The sequence below is a fragment of the Heteronotia binoei genome, chromosome 5, assembly GCF_032191835.1.
Source record: "Heteronotia binoei isolate CCM8104 ecotype False Entrance Well chromosome 5, APGP_CSIRO_Hbin_v1, whole genome shotgun sequence".
Taxonomy (NCBI): domain Eukaryota; kingdom Metazoa; phylum Chordata; class Lepidosauria; order Squamata; family Gekkonidae; genus Heteronotia; species Heteronotia binoei.
In genome coordinates this window covers 74,525,419-74,541,938 of record NC_083227.1, presented here as the reverse complement: position 1 = coordinate 74,541,938, position 16,520 = coordinate 74,525,419, and the positions used below count along the sequence as shown (strand labels likewise).

General features: G+C 44.2%; 2 protein-coding genes and 1 long non-coding RNA gene across 3 annotated transcripts in view; all 3 read left to right on the top strand.

The window, feature by feature from the left end:
* SEC13 (SEC13 homolog, nuclear pore and COPII coat complex component) overlaps positions 1 to 16,520 on the top strand; it is a 29,535-nt gene that overhangs the window by 9,634 nt on the left and 3,381 nt on the right. Inside the window, exons 7-8 of the mRNA XM_060239616.1 lie at positions 4,241 to 4,361; positions 5,560 to 5,706. Coding sequence (XP_060095599.1) covers positions 4,241 to 4,361; positions 5,560 to 5,706 — 268 coding nt within the window. The remainder of the gene's footprint in view (positions 1 to 4,240; positions 4,362 to 5,559; positions 5,707 to 16,520) is intronic.
* Positions 6,261 to 7,269, top strand: LOC132571482 (uncharacterized). The gene is made up of 2 exons (XM_060238282.1): positions 6,261 to 6,431; positions 6,478 to 7,269. The coding sequence occupies exons 1-2, from the start codon at positions 6,401 to 6,403 to the stop codon at positions 7,056 to 7,058; spliced, it is 612 nt and encodes a 203-aa protein (XP_060094265.1). The 5' UTR covers positions 6,261 to 6,400; the 3' UTR covers positions 7,059 to 7,269.
* Positions 8,384 to 9,468, top strand: LOC132571481 (uncharacterized). The gene is made up of 2 exons (XR_009555392.1): positions 8,384 to 8,547; positions 9,304 to 9,468. It is a non-coding gene; the product is annotated as an uncharacterized LOC132571481 (long non-coding RNA).

Below are 16,520 nucleotides of genomic sequence, written 5' to 3'. Positions count from 1 at the left end.
TCAGAAAACTTTCCATTTGTAATCCCAACAAAAAAGAGTCTGGAGTCCTCTTGATGTCATAACGTAAAATTTTTGACATTTCTTTCTGAATCATTTGCCAAAATTGTTTTGCTTTTTCACAAGTCCACCACATATGGTAGAAAGATCCTTCATGTTTTTTACATTTCCAACATCTGTCTGACACCTGATTGTTCATTTTTGCCAGTTTCTTAGGTGTCATGTAGCATCTATACAGCATTTTAAAACAATTTTCTTTAATGTTGTGACATGTCAATATCTTCATAGAGTTCTTCCATAAATACTCCCAAGATTCCATTTGTATTTCTTTGTTAAAATTGATTGCCCATGTTATCAATTGAGATTTAACTACTTCATCTTCCGTAGACCACTTCAATAGTAATTTATAAATCCTTGAAATCAACTTTTCATTATCGCCCAACAGCATTCTTTCCAATTCTGTTTGCTCCTGTCTTATACCTTCATCTTTAATGTCCTGTTCCACCAAACTTTTAATTTGTTGTAGTTGAAACCAATTATATTTATACTGTAATTCTTCAGCTGATTTTAGTTCCACCTTTCCTCCCTGTATCTTTAATAGTTGATTATACGTTAACCACATCCCTTCATCTGTTTCTGAGGATAATTTTATTACTTCAGTTGGCACAATCCATAGTGGCTTTCTCTCATCACCATATTTTTTATATTTTAACTAAGTACTTTGTAGAATTTTGCTTTAAAACCATCTGGACCCAGTGCCTTTCCTATTTTCATTGAATTTATAGCTGCTTCAACTTCAATTTTTTCAATTGGTTCATTTAACACCTTTTCCATATTTTCTGTTAAGGGATTTACTTGAATTTTCTGTAACTATGCATCTATTTTTCTTTTCTCCACCTTTTGAGCTTGAAATAGCTTAGCATAATATTTATAAAATTCCCTTTTAATTCCTGCTTGGTCAAATTTCTTTACCTCCCGATATAATTTTGTTCACAAATTTATTTTCCCTTTTTTTTTCATTTGCCAAGCCAGGTATTTTCCAGGCGTATTTGCTCCTTCAAAAGATTTCTGTTGCAGTCTCTTGAGATTTCATTCTACCACTTTATTTAACAAATGTCGAAATTGATTCTGCAATATTGTAATTTCCCTTATTATTTTTTTCCCTGGTCTTTTTTAAAGTTCTTTTTCTCTTTTTCCAATCTCTTTTTGAATGTCCAGCATTTGTTTCTCTTTAGCTCTCTTATCTTTATTATTCATTTTAATTAAAATACCTCTCATTACTGCTTTGTACACGTCCCACACAGTTTGGAATTGAATGTCCTCCTTTTCATTTATTTGGAAGAAAGCTTTCGTTTCCTTTTCTAGAGACACCACTATCTTCGTTTTCTGTAGCAGATCTTCATTTATTCTCCATCTAGTTTTTTTCACACTTTTTGCTGACCGCATCAATGGATTGTGATCAGTCCCAACTTTAGAAAGAATCTCTATTTTTTTCGTCATAAGTCCAAGATCTTTTGTAGTCCATAACATATCAAACATATCAGTTCTTGAGAAAGAGTTATGCCTAGCTGAAAAATGTAATCATGCACTTTAGGATTAAATTTCCTCCATATATCTTCCAAACTTTCTTGTTTCACTAAATCAAAAAATGATTTTGGTAACTTCCCCTCATTTCTTTTCCCTGATCTGTCCAAATCATTAATAATTGTTCCATTAAAGTCACCCATTACCATTATTTGTTCATAAGTCACTTGGTCTAATTGTTGCACAATGACTTTAAAGAAGGAGTCTTTCGCCCCATTTGGGGCATACAATTCCAACAGCAATGTCTTTTTATCATTCATTGTCACTTCCACAGCTAGATACCTTCCTTTATTGTCCTTAAAAATCAATTTAGGATCCAGTTCCTGTTTAACATAAAAAATCACTCCCCTTTTTTTCTTCTTAGCCAGAGAAAAAAATTCCTTACCCAATCGTTTATTCCATAAAAAATTATAATCCAATTGTTTAATATGTACTTCTTGTAAACAAATTATACTACATTTTTGTTTCTTGATCCAATGAAATGTAGCCTTTCTTTTTTGCGGTGAATTTAGTCCATTTACGTTCCAAGATATTAATTTGTAATCCATAACGATTCTTCTTTTATTCTGTATCCCCAAATCCCACATTTTCTTCAAAAAATCTCAATTCCTGTACATTTATAATTGTAATCCTCCTTCCTCCATGTTCAAAACTTAGACCTTCAGGCAGTATCCATCTGTATCTCACTCCATTCTCCCACAACTTGTCAGTTAATTTTTTGTACAATCTTCTGTCATTTATAACCTTTCTTGCAACTCTTTCATGATTCTTACTCTGCTTCCATCAATTTCCCATGTGTTTTCAAATTGCTTTCTTAAGATCTTTCCCACCATGTCTCTTGAAATAAATTTTATTACCACATCTCTTGGTAGTTTGTTTTTCTTGGCATACAATGAATTGACCCTGTATATATAATCATAAAGATAGCTAGATTTATCAGGTTCTATCTCCAAAAACTCAGCAATAATTCTTATTATATATGTCTTTAAGTCAGATCCTTCATTCTCAGGTACTCCTCTCAAACGTATCTGGTTTTCTATTAACTAACAGTCTTGCAGGACTACTTTCTCCTGCAATTTGTTAATCATGGAATCTTGAGCCTTCACCTTATTTTCAACCACATGTACTTTATTTAATGTTGCTTGTGAATCCTTTCTTAGATCCTCAATTTCTTTTTTGATTTCTGTCTTCACCACTTCTGCACTTGTTTCAATATCTTTTTTTAGTTCTTTAATTAATTGCTTCTTATTGTCCATTATTAGATCTTTCATTACTTTGACCAGTCTTGCCTCCATAGCATCAAGTTGGTCTTGTATTTTAGGCATTATGCCTTCCTCAAGTGAACCAGTCCTTGCACGTGTCTGTTTTGGTACCGGCTTATGATCAGACATTGCTGTTTTCCCACTGCCAAATAGGCTCTTAAGCTGATCTCACCAAATTCAAATTAAACCATATGATCTTGTAGATTAGGAAATGCTGTTTTCAATAAGCCCCAAATTGCCGTTCTCAGGGCTTCCTAACTGAAATATTATTTTTTAAAGTTTTAAAAATACACAAAAGTTTTTTCCTTTTTCACCAAAAAACCACCAAAATTGGTTCCAATATTACAATCCAATATGTTTCACTCTGTAATCATGATATCTGCTGGCTCCACTAATTTTTAAAGTCTCCTTTTTTCTTGAAATTTTTAAATTTTTTGACCTTCCTTTAATGGCCACTGCAATTTCTCTATAGTTTGCAAGTCCTAGAGAAGGTCAGGAGGTTTAAAAAGTTCCCTCCTTCCTGCTTTTCTTGCCACGAAGTCACGTTCTCGATGGTTGAGAGATCTCGTGATACTTGTATGACGCCACTTCCTGTGACGTCTTCCAATTCAGCAACTCAGTGACAATAGTTTTTTTTGCAGAAACCGCAAGTATTCCAAACAATAGTTATTTTTCGTCTTTTAACTTTGCTTCTTAAATTCCAAAAGTCCCAAAATTACCCCCTTCTCTTCTTTACAACTTTAGAATATTGTAGTTAAGTCCACATTTTAATCCTTGTCTCACGTAGAATTAATTTTAGTCCCGGAATGATTAAGATCTTCTTACCTTGCAGCCAAATATATCCTCCTTAACACCGTTCTTTCCAAAGATAAATATTTAGAATACTCCAAAGAAGGCTTGAATCTTGATGAATTTAAGTCAATTTAATGACCACGGAGACCCTCTATAGACGCTGGAATGTGATTCTTTGCCGGGGACTCTTCAAAGCCTAAAAGAAACCCCACTGGGATTCCTTGTCAGCCAAAATAAATCCCCTCAGAATTCTCCTAAGCATGTCTTGGCCTTTTCCTTCACTGAAAAAAGTAGGCAGCAGGCGTTGGGATCGCCTTCTCTGCCCAGAACAGAGGCTCCGGTCCGCTCCTCTTTTGAGAAGCAGCTCAATTCTCCATGATCCAACCCCGGAAGTCCAAAACACATGTGTTCTTTGTAGTGCCACTTCCATGCTCCCAGCTGTACCTTGTGCTTAGTCTGCTCGGTCTGTAAAAACTCTTTGCAGGATCACGTAATGATGCACTCCAGTTTGAAAAAGTTGGAGATGAAATTTGGGGACATCCCATTGAGTGGACAGATGCTTTTGTTTGTGCTGCAATCTCTCAATTTGCATTCCCCACCTCCAGAGAGGAAGATGGCCAGTGGAAAGAAGAACAAAAACTGGAGGCTCATAGTGACTGGGTCAGAGATGTCGCCTGGGCCCCCTCCATAGGCTTGCCAACAAGCACTATTGCCAGTTGCTCCCAGGTGAGGTTCAAAGCATAATGTTGAACTCATGTAGTCACATTGTAGCAGCCAGATGTCCTGAAACAGGCGATTCCTGTTTAAACACATGCAACTGAAACAATTAAACACTGCTTATTTTCATCAGATTGTCTATATGTGTTGGAATATGTGTGCCCTGTTGTAGCTGTGAAAATTTGAGGAAGCTTAGAAATCAAAACATCAAACTACTACAAAAAAATCTCAGTACTCAAAAAATATTAAGACGCATCCAGACCCAATCAACCGCTCGAAAAATGTTCCCATTTGAAAGTTCCTCAGTGGACATCTTTAATGTTTTTTTTTAATATTTGCAGTCCATCATGTTAAGGACTTAATTGACCCCAAACTCTTTAGCAAAGAGGCTTTTGAACAGAATCTCTGCAGTCTGTCTTGGTATGTTAAGGCTTACATCAGAAAGGTCTGGCTTTGAGATTTGCATGGCGTCAGCCGCAATAGAGTTAAGTCAGTACCTTGAATTGTTCATGAAAGCCAACAGTAGCTAGGGCAGCAGCCACAGATGGACTGGATATTAGCATAATTATATTGAGCAGCAGCATTCTGTGTTTGCAGAAACCTTTTAAAAAGTGTTCAAGGGTAGCCCAAACCTATCTCTGTCAGACCACTTCTTAAGATGTATAACCAAGTATCTTGGTCCCTAAATAGTAACCATGTGAACATTTGATCCAGTTTATATCTGTTTTTTTCTGCCTTGGTATTGGCCCTAGCATAATTGTTAATGCTCTGTGTACTTTCAGCAAGTTAGTTTACAGCAGCTCTGCACTGTAATCTGTTTAAGTGCAGTTGAAACCTACAGAAATACCTTATGATCTCGACCACCAGAATGCAGTGCATGTTGCATATTTGAATATTCTGTGATGTATCAGGATCTCCCTGCATGTGGAAAGCAAACATACTGAAGTCTTTCCAATGATCTACTAACTATCAGTGTTCAAGGAATCTTTGGTGTGGGGATGCCTTCAAGTTCGGTCCAGAAATTATGCCTAATTTGCCAGCTGGAAGTATATACAGTGTACTTATGCATCAAGAACTGCTGGCCTGAAATAACTGTCTGTGCCAGAATTCCCTTGGTAAGGAGCCAATGAGGGCATCTTCTTGCCTCACGTGGTCCTAAACGTGTGGATTTCTGCTTGTCCTTGCAGTTTTGTTTGCTTTGTCCTAGGATGGCAGAGTGTTTATCTGGACGTGTGATGATGCCTCTGGAAACTCATGGTCACCCAAATTGCTGCACAAGTTCAATGATGTAGTTTGGCATGTTAGCTGGTCGATCACTGCAAATATCCTAGCAGTGTCAGGAGGAGACAATAAAGTGAGTATTCAGGCAATTTAAATCTTACTTTTTAAGTTAGGTGGCCATTTGCAAGCGTTAAGCTGACAGATGGAAGAGGCTGTTAATTGATTATCTTGTTCCGAATATTTCAGCTAAAACAAGTTCACTGGTAGTCGTTGAACAAGACTTCCCTGCTATTCAATTAAGACTACAGCTTCTGAGATAGAAGCCTCTCCTATCACAAAGGTTGAAAACTGTTGTCTCTGGTGTGTGTGCAAAAACCTTCTTTTTACAGTGCTGCAGCCACTTTTGTTGGTGGGGTGGAGATTTATTATGACTTATTCATGAGAAGGATGTGATTTTAAAATGCAAAGTGCCTTGGCTTGGAATTCTCATTTCCAGGGTACGTGTTTGTGACCAAAAACAGGCCTAGAAGTGGGTCTCTTTTTTAGCTTTTAGTCTCTCTTTTCTGGGTTAGTCTCTTAAAGTCTCTTTTTTTCAGAAGTCTCCTTTCTCTCTCTTTTTTGTGCCTTCAAATGCTCAAGAAATTAAAATTGTGGAACAGGATTGTTGGATGTGCTATTCTTCAGATGGTTTTAGTTGCAGTTAATTCTGGTGATTCTTCTGAAACAATGCAGAGTGAATATCCCAGATCAAGCCATAGTTCTTCAGCACCTGTTATTAAACTCTATAGTTCAAAAAATGCGGCAAAGTATCCGAACTCATTTGGGTTATGAAGTCGGTGTGTTGCATCTTTTTGGCACCTTCTTGTGGTGGCATAAAGGAAACATTTAATGCAGTGTTCGGCACCTTCTTGCGGTGGCATAAAGGAAACATTTGATGCATTGTTTCCAGGGGGTGTTCCAACTGATTTTTCTTTAAGCCCTAAAAAGATGCGATATTTAATAACTGATGCACTGGGACCACATTTTCAACATATGATCTCAGATGATGTGGGAACCTTCTTTTATTCAGTCTGTTTTGATGAAACAACCAATGTTGAAGACAAAAAGGAGCTCCAGATATTGGTGAGATATTGGTTAGAGGGTAGAGGTGAAGTAGTTTCAAGACATTTGCAGACATTCTTCATCGGGAAAGCTGATGCACAAACTTGTCATGAAAAAAATCACACTGCCATCAGTAGGGCAAACCTGCCCATTCACAAGCTGCTGCTGATTGGTTCAAATGGACCTAATGTGAATAAGAAAGTTGACAGACTTTTCAATGAAAATTTGATTGAAATGAGGTCATGTGGATTAGTTGATATTGGGACCTGCCCCCTTCACATCATTCACAACTCATATCTGAAAGCCTCACAGACTTTTGGTGAAGATGCATCTGAATTAGCTGTTGCTGTTTACTACTGCTTTGAGGGTGGCCAGCAAAGGTAGAGGAATACAAAAAGATACAAGAAGATCTCAAATTACCTCAAAAGAAATCCCTCAAACATTTTCCTTTTAGGTGGTTTACATTTCACTCTGCTGCCGAGAGGCTGCTCGAACAGTAGGAAGGAGTAAATCATTACTTTCTTAAATTCGTTCCATCAACAAGGAATCAGGCTGTGTTACAGTCTAGTTCATACAGAATAATCACCAACCTTTTATGTTGGAAGCGGAATTATACTTCACTATATCTTCTGCAGAACTTCTCACTAGGTTCACTGAAAGATTCCAATGAAATGAATCTTTATTTCACATCCTGCACCCTCAGCTAGAAGAACTGTTAGGGGAACTGGCTAGATGTGATTGCAAGTGGGTTTCTGAAGATAACTATGATGTCAATCAGTTATTTGATTTGAAAAACATGTTACCCATGAGAGATGTTGTTTCATGGGAAGTTAAAAAGGAACTTTCACATCTTCCAGAAAAAGATATCTTGGTGTTTATAAAAAATGCTAAAGAGCATTGTGTTGCTGGATGCAAACACTTGATTGAAAAGGCAATGAAAGGTTGTGGTTTGCTGAAAGCTCTAAGACAGGGGTGGGGAACCTTTTTTCTGCCAAGGGCCATTTGGATATTTATAACATCATTCGCAGGCCATACAAAATTATCAATGTAAAAAACAGTGCTCCACCAAGGAAGAATGAATCAGACCAGCAAAATTAATGCAAATAATTGTTTTTTTTAATTTGAAGTCATCTGGGGTGAGCCTATCCCTCCCCGGCCTGCTGCCCTAGGCAAATGCCTAGCTCCAGGAGTTTTTTTGTAGAAAAAGCTCACCAGGAGCTCATTAGCATATTAGACCACATTCCCTAATATTAACATATTAATCACACACTTATTAGCATATTAGGCCACACTATCTGGGATAATTAAGTGCATCCCTCTCTCCCTTCATGAGGAAACTGCAGCTGCTCCCAGCAGACCTTTAAAGGCACCCACACACCCCAGCAGCAGTCCTTCACAATGCCCACCAATCAGGCTCCTCAGAGAGAAAGAGGGAGAGAAAGAGAGAGAGGAAGGAAGGAACAGAAATAAAGAAATGGGAGGGAGGCCGTGCAGCATGGCTGGGCCCTGCAATCCCAGCCAGCCAGGTCCCGGGGGTGGGGAGGGGCTGCTGCACAGTGTGACTGGGCCCCACGATCCTCACCAGCCAGCTAGGTCCCAGGGAGGCCACCATGTGGTTTGGCTTGGCCAAGCAATCCCCACGGGCCAGACCAAGTGATCTTGAGGGCCGCAAACGGCCCTCGGGCCTGATGTTCCCCATCCCACTCTAAGATATTTAAACCCTTGTCTTGTGAAAACCCAAACAAGCTGTCAAGATGTAATTTCAGTTGCCAGAGAACTCCCCGTTGATACAAAAGAAGATGTTCTCATTGATGAATGGAAAATGTTGCAGATGGAGAGAAACAGCCCAGCTTTTGAAGGAAGAATTGATAGTGTTTGGGATAGGCTTCCCAACCCTCCCGCCCTGACTGGGGACTCCCGAATTTTCAGCCTCCTCCCCCGCTCTTAAAAAGTCTGGGGGCGGGGGAGAGAGAACATACCTGCAGGAATCATGTTTTACAGCTCGGGATCCGTTTTTAAGGCTGCACAGGAAACAGGAACGGCCCCTCCCTTTCTTTTCCTGTGCAGTCTTACTTTCTTTTTCACAGCCAGCAAATTCTGCTGGAAGAAGACCAAGTACGGTAAGTATTTGTGTGTGTGTTTGAGAGAGAGAGGGAGGGGGGAATTCCCTGGTATGGAGGCCCACCCCCCCTTTAGAAAGCATGGGGGGGGAAGGAAATGTCTACTAGGCACTCTATTATTCCCTATGGAAAATGATTCCCATAGAGAATAATAGGGAATTGATCCATGGGTATTGGGGGCTCTGGGGGGGCTATTTTTTGAGGTAGAGGCACCAGATTTTTAGTATAGCAGCTAGTGCCTCTCCCCAAAATACCCCCCAAGTTTCAAAAATATTGGACCAGAGGGTCCAATTCTATGAGCCCCAAAAGGTGGTGCCCCTATCCTTAATTATTTCCTGTGGAAGAAAGGCATTTAAAAAGGCATGCTGTCCCTTTAAATGTGATGGCCAGAACTCCCTTGGAGTTCAATTATGCTTGTCACATCCTTGTTCCTGGCTCCACCCCCGATGTCTCCTGGCTCCACCCCCAAATTCCCCAGATTTTTCTTTAATTGGACTTGGCAACCCTAGTTTGGGATAAAATTTTAAAGAAAACTAATTTAGCGGGGGGGGGACATCAAGAGTTGGTGAAAGTTATCAAGACTGCATTGTCTCTATCACATGGAAATGCAGACATTGAGAGGCATTTTTCTGTGTCAAAATGGGCCTTGGCTGAGGACAAAGCTTCCACTTGTGGACAAACATTTAATGCAGTTTTGTTGATTGAAGATACATTGAAAACCTACAGAATTAAACCTGAACTGGTTCCCATGACATCAAAACTTATTGCTATGCAAGAAAGTGCACATAAGCAATACATAATATACTCAGAGGAAGGAAAAAGATTGAAAGAGGAGGAAGAAAAAAGATGGAAGAAAAGGTTAAACAAGCAGAAGAGTCTAGGAAAAAAATTGCTGAGATAGAAAGTAAGATCACTGACAAAAAAGGACCATGAGGCAACTTCTGAAGTATCTGATCATCTGTTCAAAGAAGCCAATGAACAATTGAAGAGAGAAATACAAAACAGAAATTTGCAGGACCTTAGTATTGCACAGGGTATGTTGGAAGGCTATGATCTTCTTCGTGGTCTCTGTGCAGTCCCACACATGGGTCTTGCCGCAGGCAACGGATCCGTACCTCGGAGCTCCAATAGCTCGCCTATAGCGTCTTTTGGCGCGCTTTCCTCCCGCTCTGGGGAGCAGGCAGCGACTGCGCATGCCTGGAGCGGGGGGAGAGCGCCCATTCCACTCAGTTTCTTCCCTACCGCTGCCCGGACATCACCTACCTCGCTGCGTTTCCTCCTTAGCTCGCTTTCTTCTTCATCCTTATCTCCATCTGGTATCGTATTCACTCGCCTTTTATTCCTTACTATTTTCGTCCCTTAAAAATACAAAAAAAAAAAAAAATTCCATTTCTGCGCTTCCTTTCCCCTTTTCTTTCCCTCCCTCCCCTCCCTTGTCCGGAGCACATGGAAGGGAAGGTTACCTTCAAAAAGTGCAGGTGCTGTGGGGCTAAGATCCCCACCACTGACGGCCACAGCCATTGCCTTTTCTGCCTTGGAGAAGCCCACCGGGTCGACTCCTGTGCACACTGTGCGAATTTCGGAAAACAGGCTCGTAAAAATCGCGCAGCAAGGCTCCGGAGCTTTCTGCTTGAATTGTCTTTGCGGGCGATGCCCACATCTGCCTCGCCGCCTCCCCCACCTAGAGCGGGAGATTCGGCCACTTCGGACGCGCCTCTCTCTCAAAAGCAGACGCACAAGTCCGTAAAGAAAATTTCGAAGCACGCCGGGACCGGCCATAAGTCTTCAAAAAAGTCGCGTCACTCCGGCTCCGAGGACTTGGCGCCGAAAGCACCACGTCATTCGAAAGCGACTGATTCGACTCCGAGGAAGTTTTCCGAGCCGCACTCGACCGAGTCGCACCCGACCTCGCACTCGCATCGGGCCTCGACTTCGGCTCCTGACCCTATGGATGCCTCCTCGACTGCTCAACTCCGGCTCCCGTCGGAACTCTCGGCTCCGTCAGATGTAATCACTGACATGCAGCAGCTCACTCATCAGTCTTCTACGGCCATAGAAGTGATTCCTATTCAGTCTCGTTCACCGTCGGTCCACAGCGTGGTTCCATCGGACTTCTTGGAACCCGACCCATCCGATCCTACTCAACACTACGCGAAGTCTTCACTTCGAATCGGATCTTTCCAGGACGTCGCACTTTCCCCCCTCTATAGGGATTCAGCGACCCAAAGCTCTACTCATCGACTTCGTTCGCATTCTCCAGAGACCCAGCACCTACCGCGTCGGATTCGATCACGTTCCCCGACACCTATGCCTCCTCGGTTTCGCTCACGCTCCCCGCGGAGACACCACGATTCCGGCTCCTCCGCCTACTATGACCGGTATGACCCGTATGCTCGTCCGCGCTACGACTACTCTTCTCAGTCACAATCGCCTTCACCAAGGGTTAGGTCTCGTCATCGCCGATCTCGTTCTCCTTCCTACGAGGGAACTCACCGCTCCAGATATCTAGACCTCGGTCGTGATGTCGTTGCCCCTCGGATCCGCTATGACGACTCTCCTCGAACCCGAGCATATGATCCTCACCGAACCTGAGCATACGGTCGGTTCCGTGACCTTCCTCCAATCCGTCATTCTCCTCGAACCCGTGAAGTCGATCGACTCCGAGACTTTTCCGAGCTTCGAGAATCCAATCACCTCCCTCGGCAGTCGGCTCTGTCTCCAGTTCCTGATCGTCCTCGGGACCTCAACAAGCCCGTTACTATTCCCTCCGGAGCCACCACGGCTCCCATCCGGATTTCTCCGACTCGACCAGCCCAGGACACTCATGCTCCCAAGCTTCGGGCTTCGGCTTTGGAATCGATCGCTCCGCACCACTCACCCAATGCTGACGACTCCCAGTCTGATCGGAAATCCTCCCTTTCATCGGATTCGGAGGACCACCCTGCCTCTGTCGCCTCGGAGTCTGCACCACAGCTGCGCCTTTCACCATCAGATGCTTCCAAAGCATATCTAAATCTCATCACCACTATGGCTGACGCTCTCCAAATTGCCTTGCCGTCTGACTCTCCTAAAGTTTCAGACATTGTACATGATTTAGTACAGGCTGACTTCCCACCAGGGTCGCTCCTTCCGATGCTACCTGTACATCTTGAGGGGTTGCGAGAGGCGTGGGACAAGCTGGCCTCTGTCCCACCTACCTCCAAATGATTTGACTCGCTCTACAGGGTTCATGCCCCGGATGCTAAATGCTTGGCTACTCACCCAGCGCCCAACTCTATTATAGTTCATTCTGCAACTAAGGCCAAGCCCTCACGACACCCTACACCACCAGATCGCGAAGGGAGAAAACTGGATACCTTGGCACGGAAGTTATTCACTCTGGCCTCTACCAATTCTAAGCTCAACAACTACTTGGCTTATTTTTCTGCCTATGTCTTCAATCTAGCCAATCAATTCACACCCTTGATCCCTTCTCTCCCTGAAACCTCTCAGAGAACGGCCTCCAATTTGGTCTCAGAATTGTCCAGAGTCTCCAAACAGCAGATAAACACCGTACGACATGCTGTTTCCTGCTCTTCCAGAGTCTTCGCCTCCTCCGTCGCCTTGCGCCGTCATGCCTGGCTGCGTTCTACTAACTTGCAGCCCGACATCAAGCAGAAGATAGAGGACCTACCCTTCGATGGCCTAGGCCTCTTCCATGCATCCACGGACGAAGTGCTAACCTCTGTCGACGATGGCCGCAAACGCGCCAAACGTCTGGGAGTTTCCCAACCAAACTCCCAGCAGTTCAATCGACCGAAAACTTGGAGACCATCATTTCCAAAACGACAACGGTCACCAAAGCAAGGTGACTACTGGAGGCGAAAGGGTCCACAACAAAAACCTCATTTCCAACAGAGACCTAAGCCCCAGCAAACCAAGAAGACCTCCCTCCAGACTAAGCAGTCTCTTTGACTCTTTCAAAAACCCACTTGCTCTCCAAACCCCACCGTCCTACAGCACACGTCTCCTTCCGTTCCTTCCCAGTTGGAACTCGATCACAACCGACTCCTGGGTGCTGACCATCGTGCGCCTAGGTTACGCAATCGAGTTCATTTCTCCACCTCGCCACCACTACTTCATTGCTACCCCCCCGTCTACACTCCTCCATCAGGAAATTCTGGACTTGCTCCAGAAAAATGCCATAGAACCCGTCCCTCCTCAACATCGAGGGACAGGCTTCTACTCGAGATACTTTCTGGTCCCCAAGAGGGATGGAGGCAAGCGTCCCATTCTAGATCTGTGAAACCTCAACCGACACATCGAATACAGGAAGTTCAGAATGATTTCCCTGCAGTCCATCTTGCCCCTGATTCCCAGGAATTCCTGGATGGCTTCTCTAGATCTCCAGGACGCTTACTTCCATGTGACCATTCGACCTCAGCATCGGAGGTATCTGCGATTCGCTATGGGCCAGGACCACTTCCAATATGTGTCCCTACCATTCGGCCTCTCCACTGCACCCCGCGTTTTCACCAAGTGCATGGCAGTGGTGGCAGCTGCTCTTCGCATCCGGAACATCCCAGTCTTCCCATATATCGACGACTGGCTTTTCATAGCTCCGACTCAACATCGACTGCAGAGCAACCTCAACACAGCTCTCACCCTTCTGAAATCCCTGGGCCTTCGTGTGAATGCTTCAAAATCTCATCTCACACCTACCCAGGACCTCAAGTTCATAGGGGCCCTTCTGCGCACTTCTCTCCATCGTGCCTTCCTCCCCGAGGATCGGGCACTAACTATCATTGCCTTAGCCAAGTCAGTTCAACAACAGCCTCGTCAGTCTGCATTCACAATCCAACGCCTGCTGGGCCTCATGGCCGCCACAACGTCTGTCCTTTACTTTGCCAGGCTACGGATGCGACAACTACAGCTCTGGTTTGTACGAGCCTACCATCCTCAGGCGCAATCGCAGAGCGTTTTACTCACTGTTCCACAGAGAGCACTTCTATCTCTCACGTGGTGGACTGTACCCGACAATCTGCTCGCAGGCATGCTGTTTCTACCGACTCCTCCGATGACTGTCGTGACAACAGACGCCTCCAAGTGGGGATGGGGAGCCCACTTAGAGGACAAGACCGTCAGGGGGCTTTGGACTCCCTCCGAGAGGGCCATGCACATAAACTGCCTAGAACTGATTGCTGTACACAGGGCCCTCCAATCGTTCCTCCCTCTGATAAGGGACCGACACGTTCAGATTTCCACGGACAATATGGCAACAGTTTACTACATAAACAAGCAGGGAGGCACCAGATCCCTCCGCCTGTGCCGTATAGCCGTACTGCTCTGGGAATGGTGTGTCAAGCACAACATCTACATGACTGCCATTCACCTCCCGGGTGTGGAGAATATTCTGGCCGACTCCCTCAGCAGGATTCGCATAGACGACCACGAATGGTCCATAAATCTGACCTACCTTCGTCGTATCTTCCGATGCTTCGGAACGCCCAAGGTGGACGTCTTTGCTTCCAGGGAGAATGCCAAATGTCCTCGTTTTTATTCCAGGAGGGGCAACGATGCCTTCCTTCACAGCTGGACAGGTCCTCTTCACTACTTCTTCCCACCAACCCCCCTTCTGACACGGGTGTTGGTAAAGATAGCACGAGATGGCACGGACTGCATCCTCATTGCTCCATGGTGGCCTCGGCAACCGTGGTTCACGAGACTTCTGCAGATGTCCCACCACTCGTACCGCCACCTTCCTCCGGCGGGCGATCTTTTATCACAGGCCAGTGGTCAGGTTCTATATCACAACCCTCGGGTTCTGGCCTTGGCAGCCTGGAGAATACATCCTCCTGCCTCTCCACAGAGGTAGCCAACATCATCCTCAACGCAAGGAAGCCTTCCACCAGACTTTCGTACCAACGCAAATGGAAGCGCTTCTGCTCTTTCGCGTCTTCTAACCGCCTGCAGCCAGAGTCAGCACCCCTTAACCTGATCCTTGATTATCTACTTTCTCTACAGAAATCAGGACTCTGTTATTCCTCCTTAAAGGTTCACCTTTCTGCAGTTTCTGCGTTCCATAACTCGGTTGATGGCAAAACTGTGTTCTCCCATCCTTTGTCTAAGTCCTTTCTTAAGGGCACGTTGCACCTCAATCCACCTGTTAAGCCCTTCGTCCCGACTTGGAGTTTATCGTTAGTCCTTTCCTGCCTGATGAAAGTTCCCTTTGAACCTATGGCTACCATAGACCTTAACCTTCTTTCCTGGAAGACTGCATTGCTGGTAGCCCTTACCTCAGGTAAACGGGCAAGTGACTTATGCGCCTTCCGTCACGATCCTCCCTACACTATTTTCCACAAGGACAAAGTTGTTCTGTGACCGGACCCTGCGTTCCTTCCGAAGGTCGTCTCCCAGTTCCACTTATCGACTTCAACTTCTCTACCAACGTTTTTCTCCAACCCATCCGACCAGGGACAACGAGCCCTGCATTCTCTGGACGTTAGAAGAGCTTTATCTTTCTACCTTGATCGTACACAACCTTTCCGTAAGGACCCCAATCTGTTTGTGGCCTACGGAAATCCTCACAGAGGACACAAAATCTCTACCCAGAGACTATCTAAATGGGTAGTTAGTGCCATCAGGTTGTGTTACGAACTGGCTAAACAGCCTCTGCCCGAAGGTCTTAAGGCCCACTCTACTAGAGCGGTCTCGACGTCTTCGGCTTTCCTGCAAGGCGTCTCCCTAGAGGACATTTGTGCGGCTGCATCGTGGTCCTCACCATCCACGTTCGTCTCCCATTATGCCTTAGACGTTCGTGCGAGACGTGACGCCTCCTTCGGTCAAGCGGTCCTCAGATCCATCTTCCACTGAAGTCAGGGGTGAGTGCATCCGCTTCCATCTGTATGTTGCATAATATTATGTGATTGGATTACGTGACTAACTTCTTTCTTTTACCAGCACCCTCCTCCAGGACATTTAGCTGGCTAGTCACCCATGTGTGGGACTGCACAGAGACCATGAAGAAGATAAACAGGTTGCTTACCTGTAACTGATGATCTTCGAGTGGTCATCTGTGCAGTCACACACGCCCACCCAGCCTTCCCCGCTGCTGGCCTCTTGTAATCGTTGCTTAACTTTGTATAGTGTCAGTGCCAACGGCGGCTGGAAGAAACTGAGTGGAATGGCCGCTCTCCCCCCGCTCCAGGCATGCGCAGTCGCTGCCTGCTCCCCAGGGCGGGAGGAAAGCGCGCCAAAAGACGCTATAGGCGAGCTATTGGAGCTCCGAGGTACGGATCCGTTGCCTGCGGCAAGACCCATGTGTGTGACTGCACAGATGACCACTCGAAGATCATCAGTTACAGGTAAGCAACCTGTTTTTGCTCCGCGTGGAACTGAATGGCAAAAACTTAAGGAAGTGGAAACTCTTCAAAAAAACTGTAGAGAAAAGAAAAAATAGTTTGATCACTGCTTTCTTTGGTAAAAACCCAAAAATTCTTGATTTATTTTTTATTTGAATTAGCATTCTATTTAACTACAACAAAAAATCCTAATCATGCATTTTAGTGTAGTTTTTTGTTTTATTCAGTAATAAATGAACAAGCTATACCCCATCCAGGACCAAAATGAGACTTAGCCTTGAACATCAAGTGATATACTGTGCATGAATATATATACATATATACACACACATAATATATTCTACTGTATGATATACTACATATTTTTTGGAAGTTCTGAACAATTT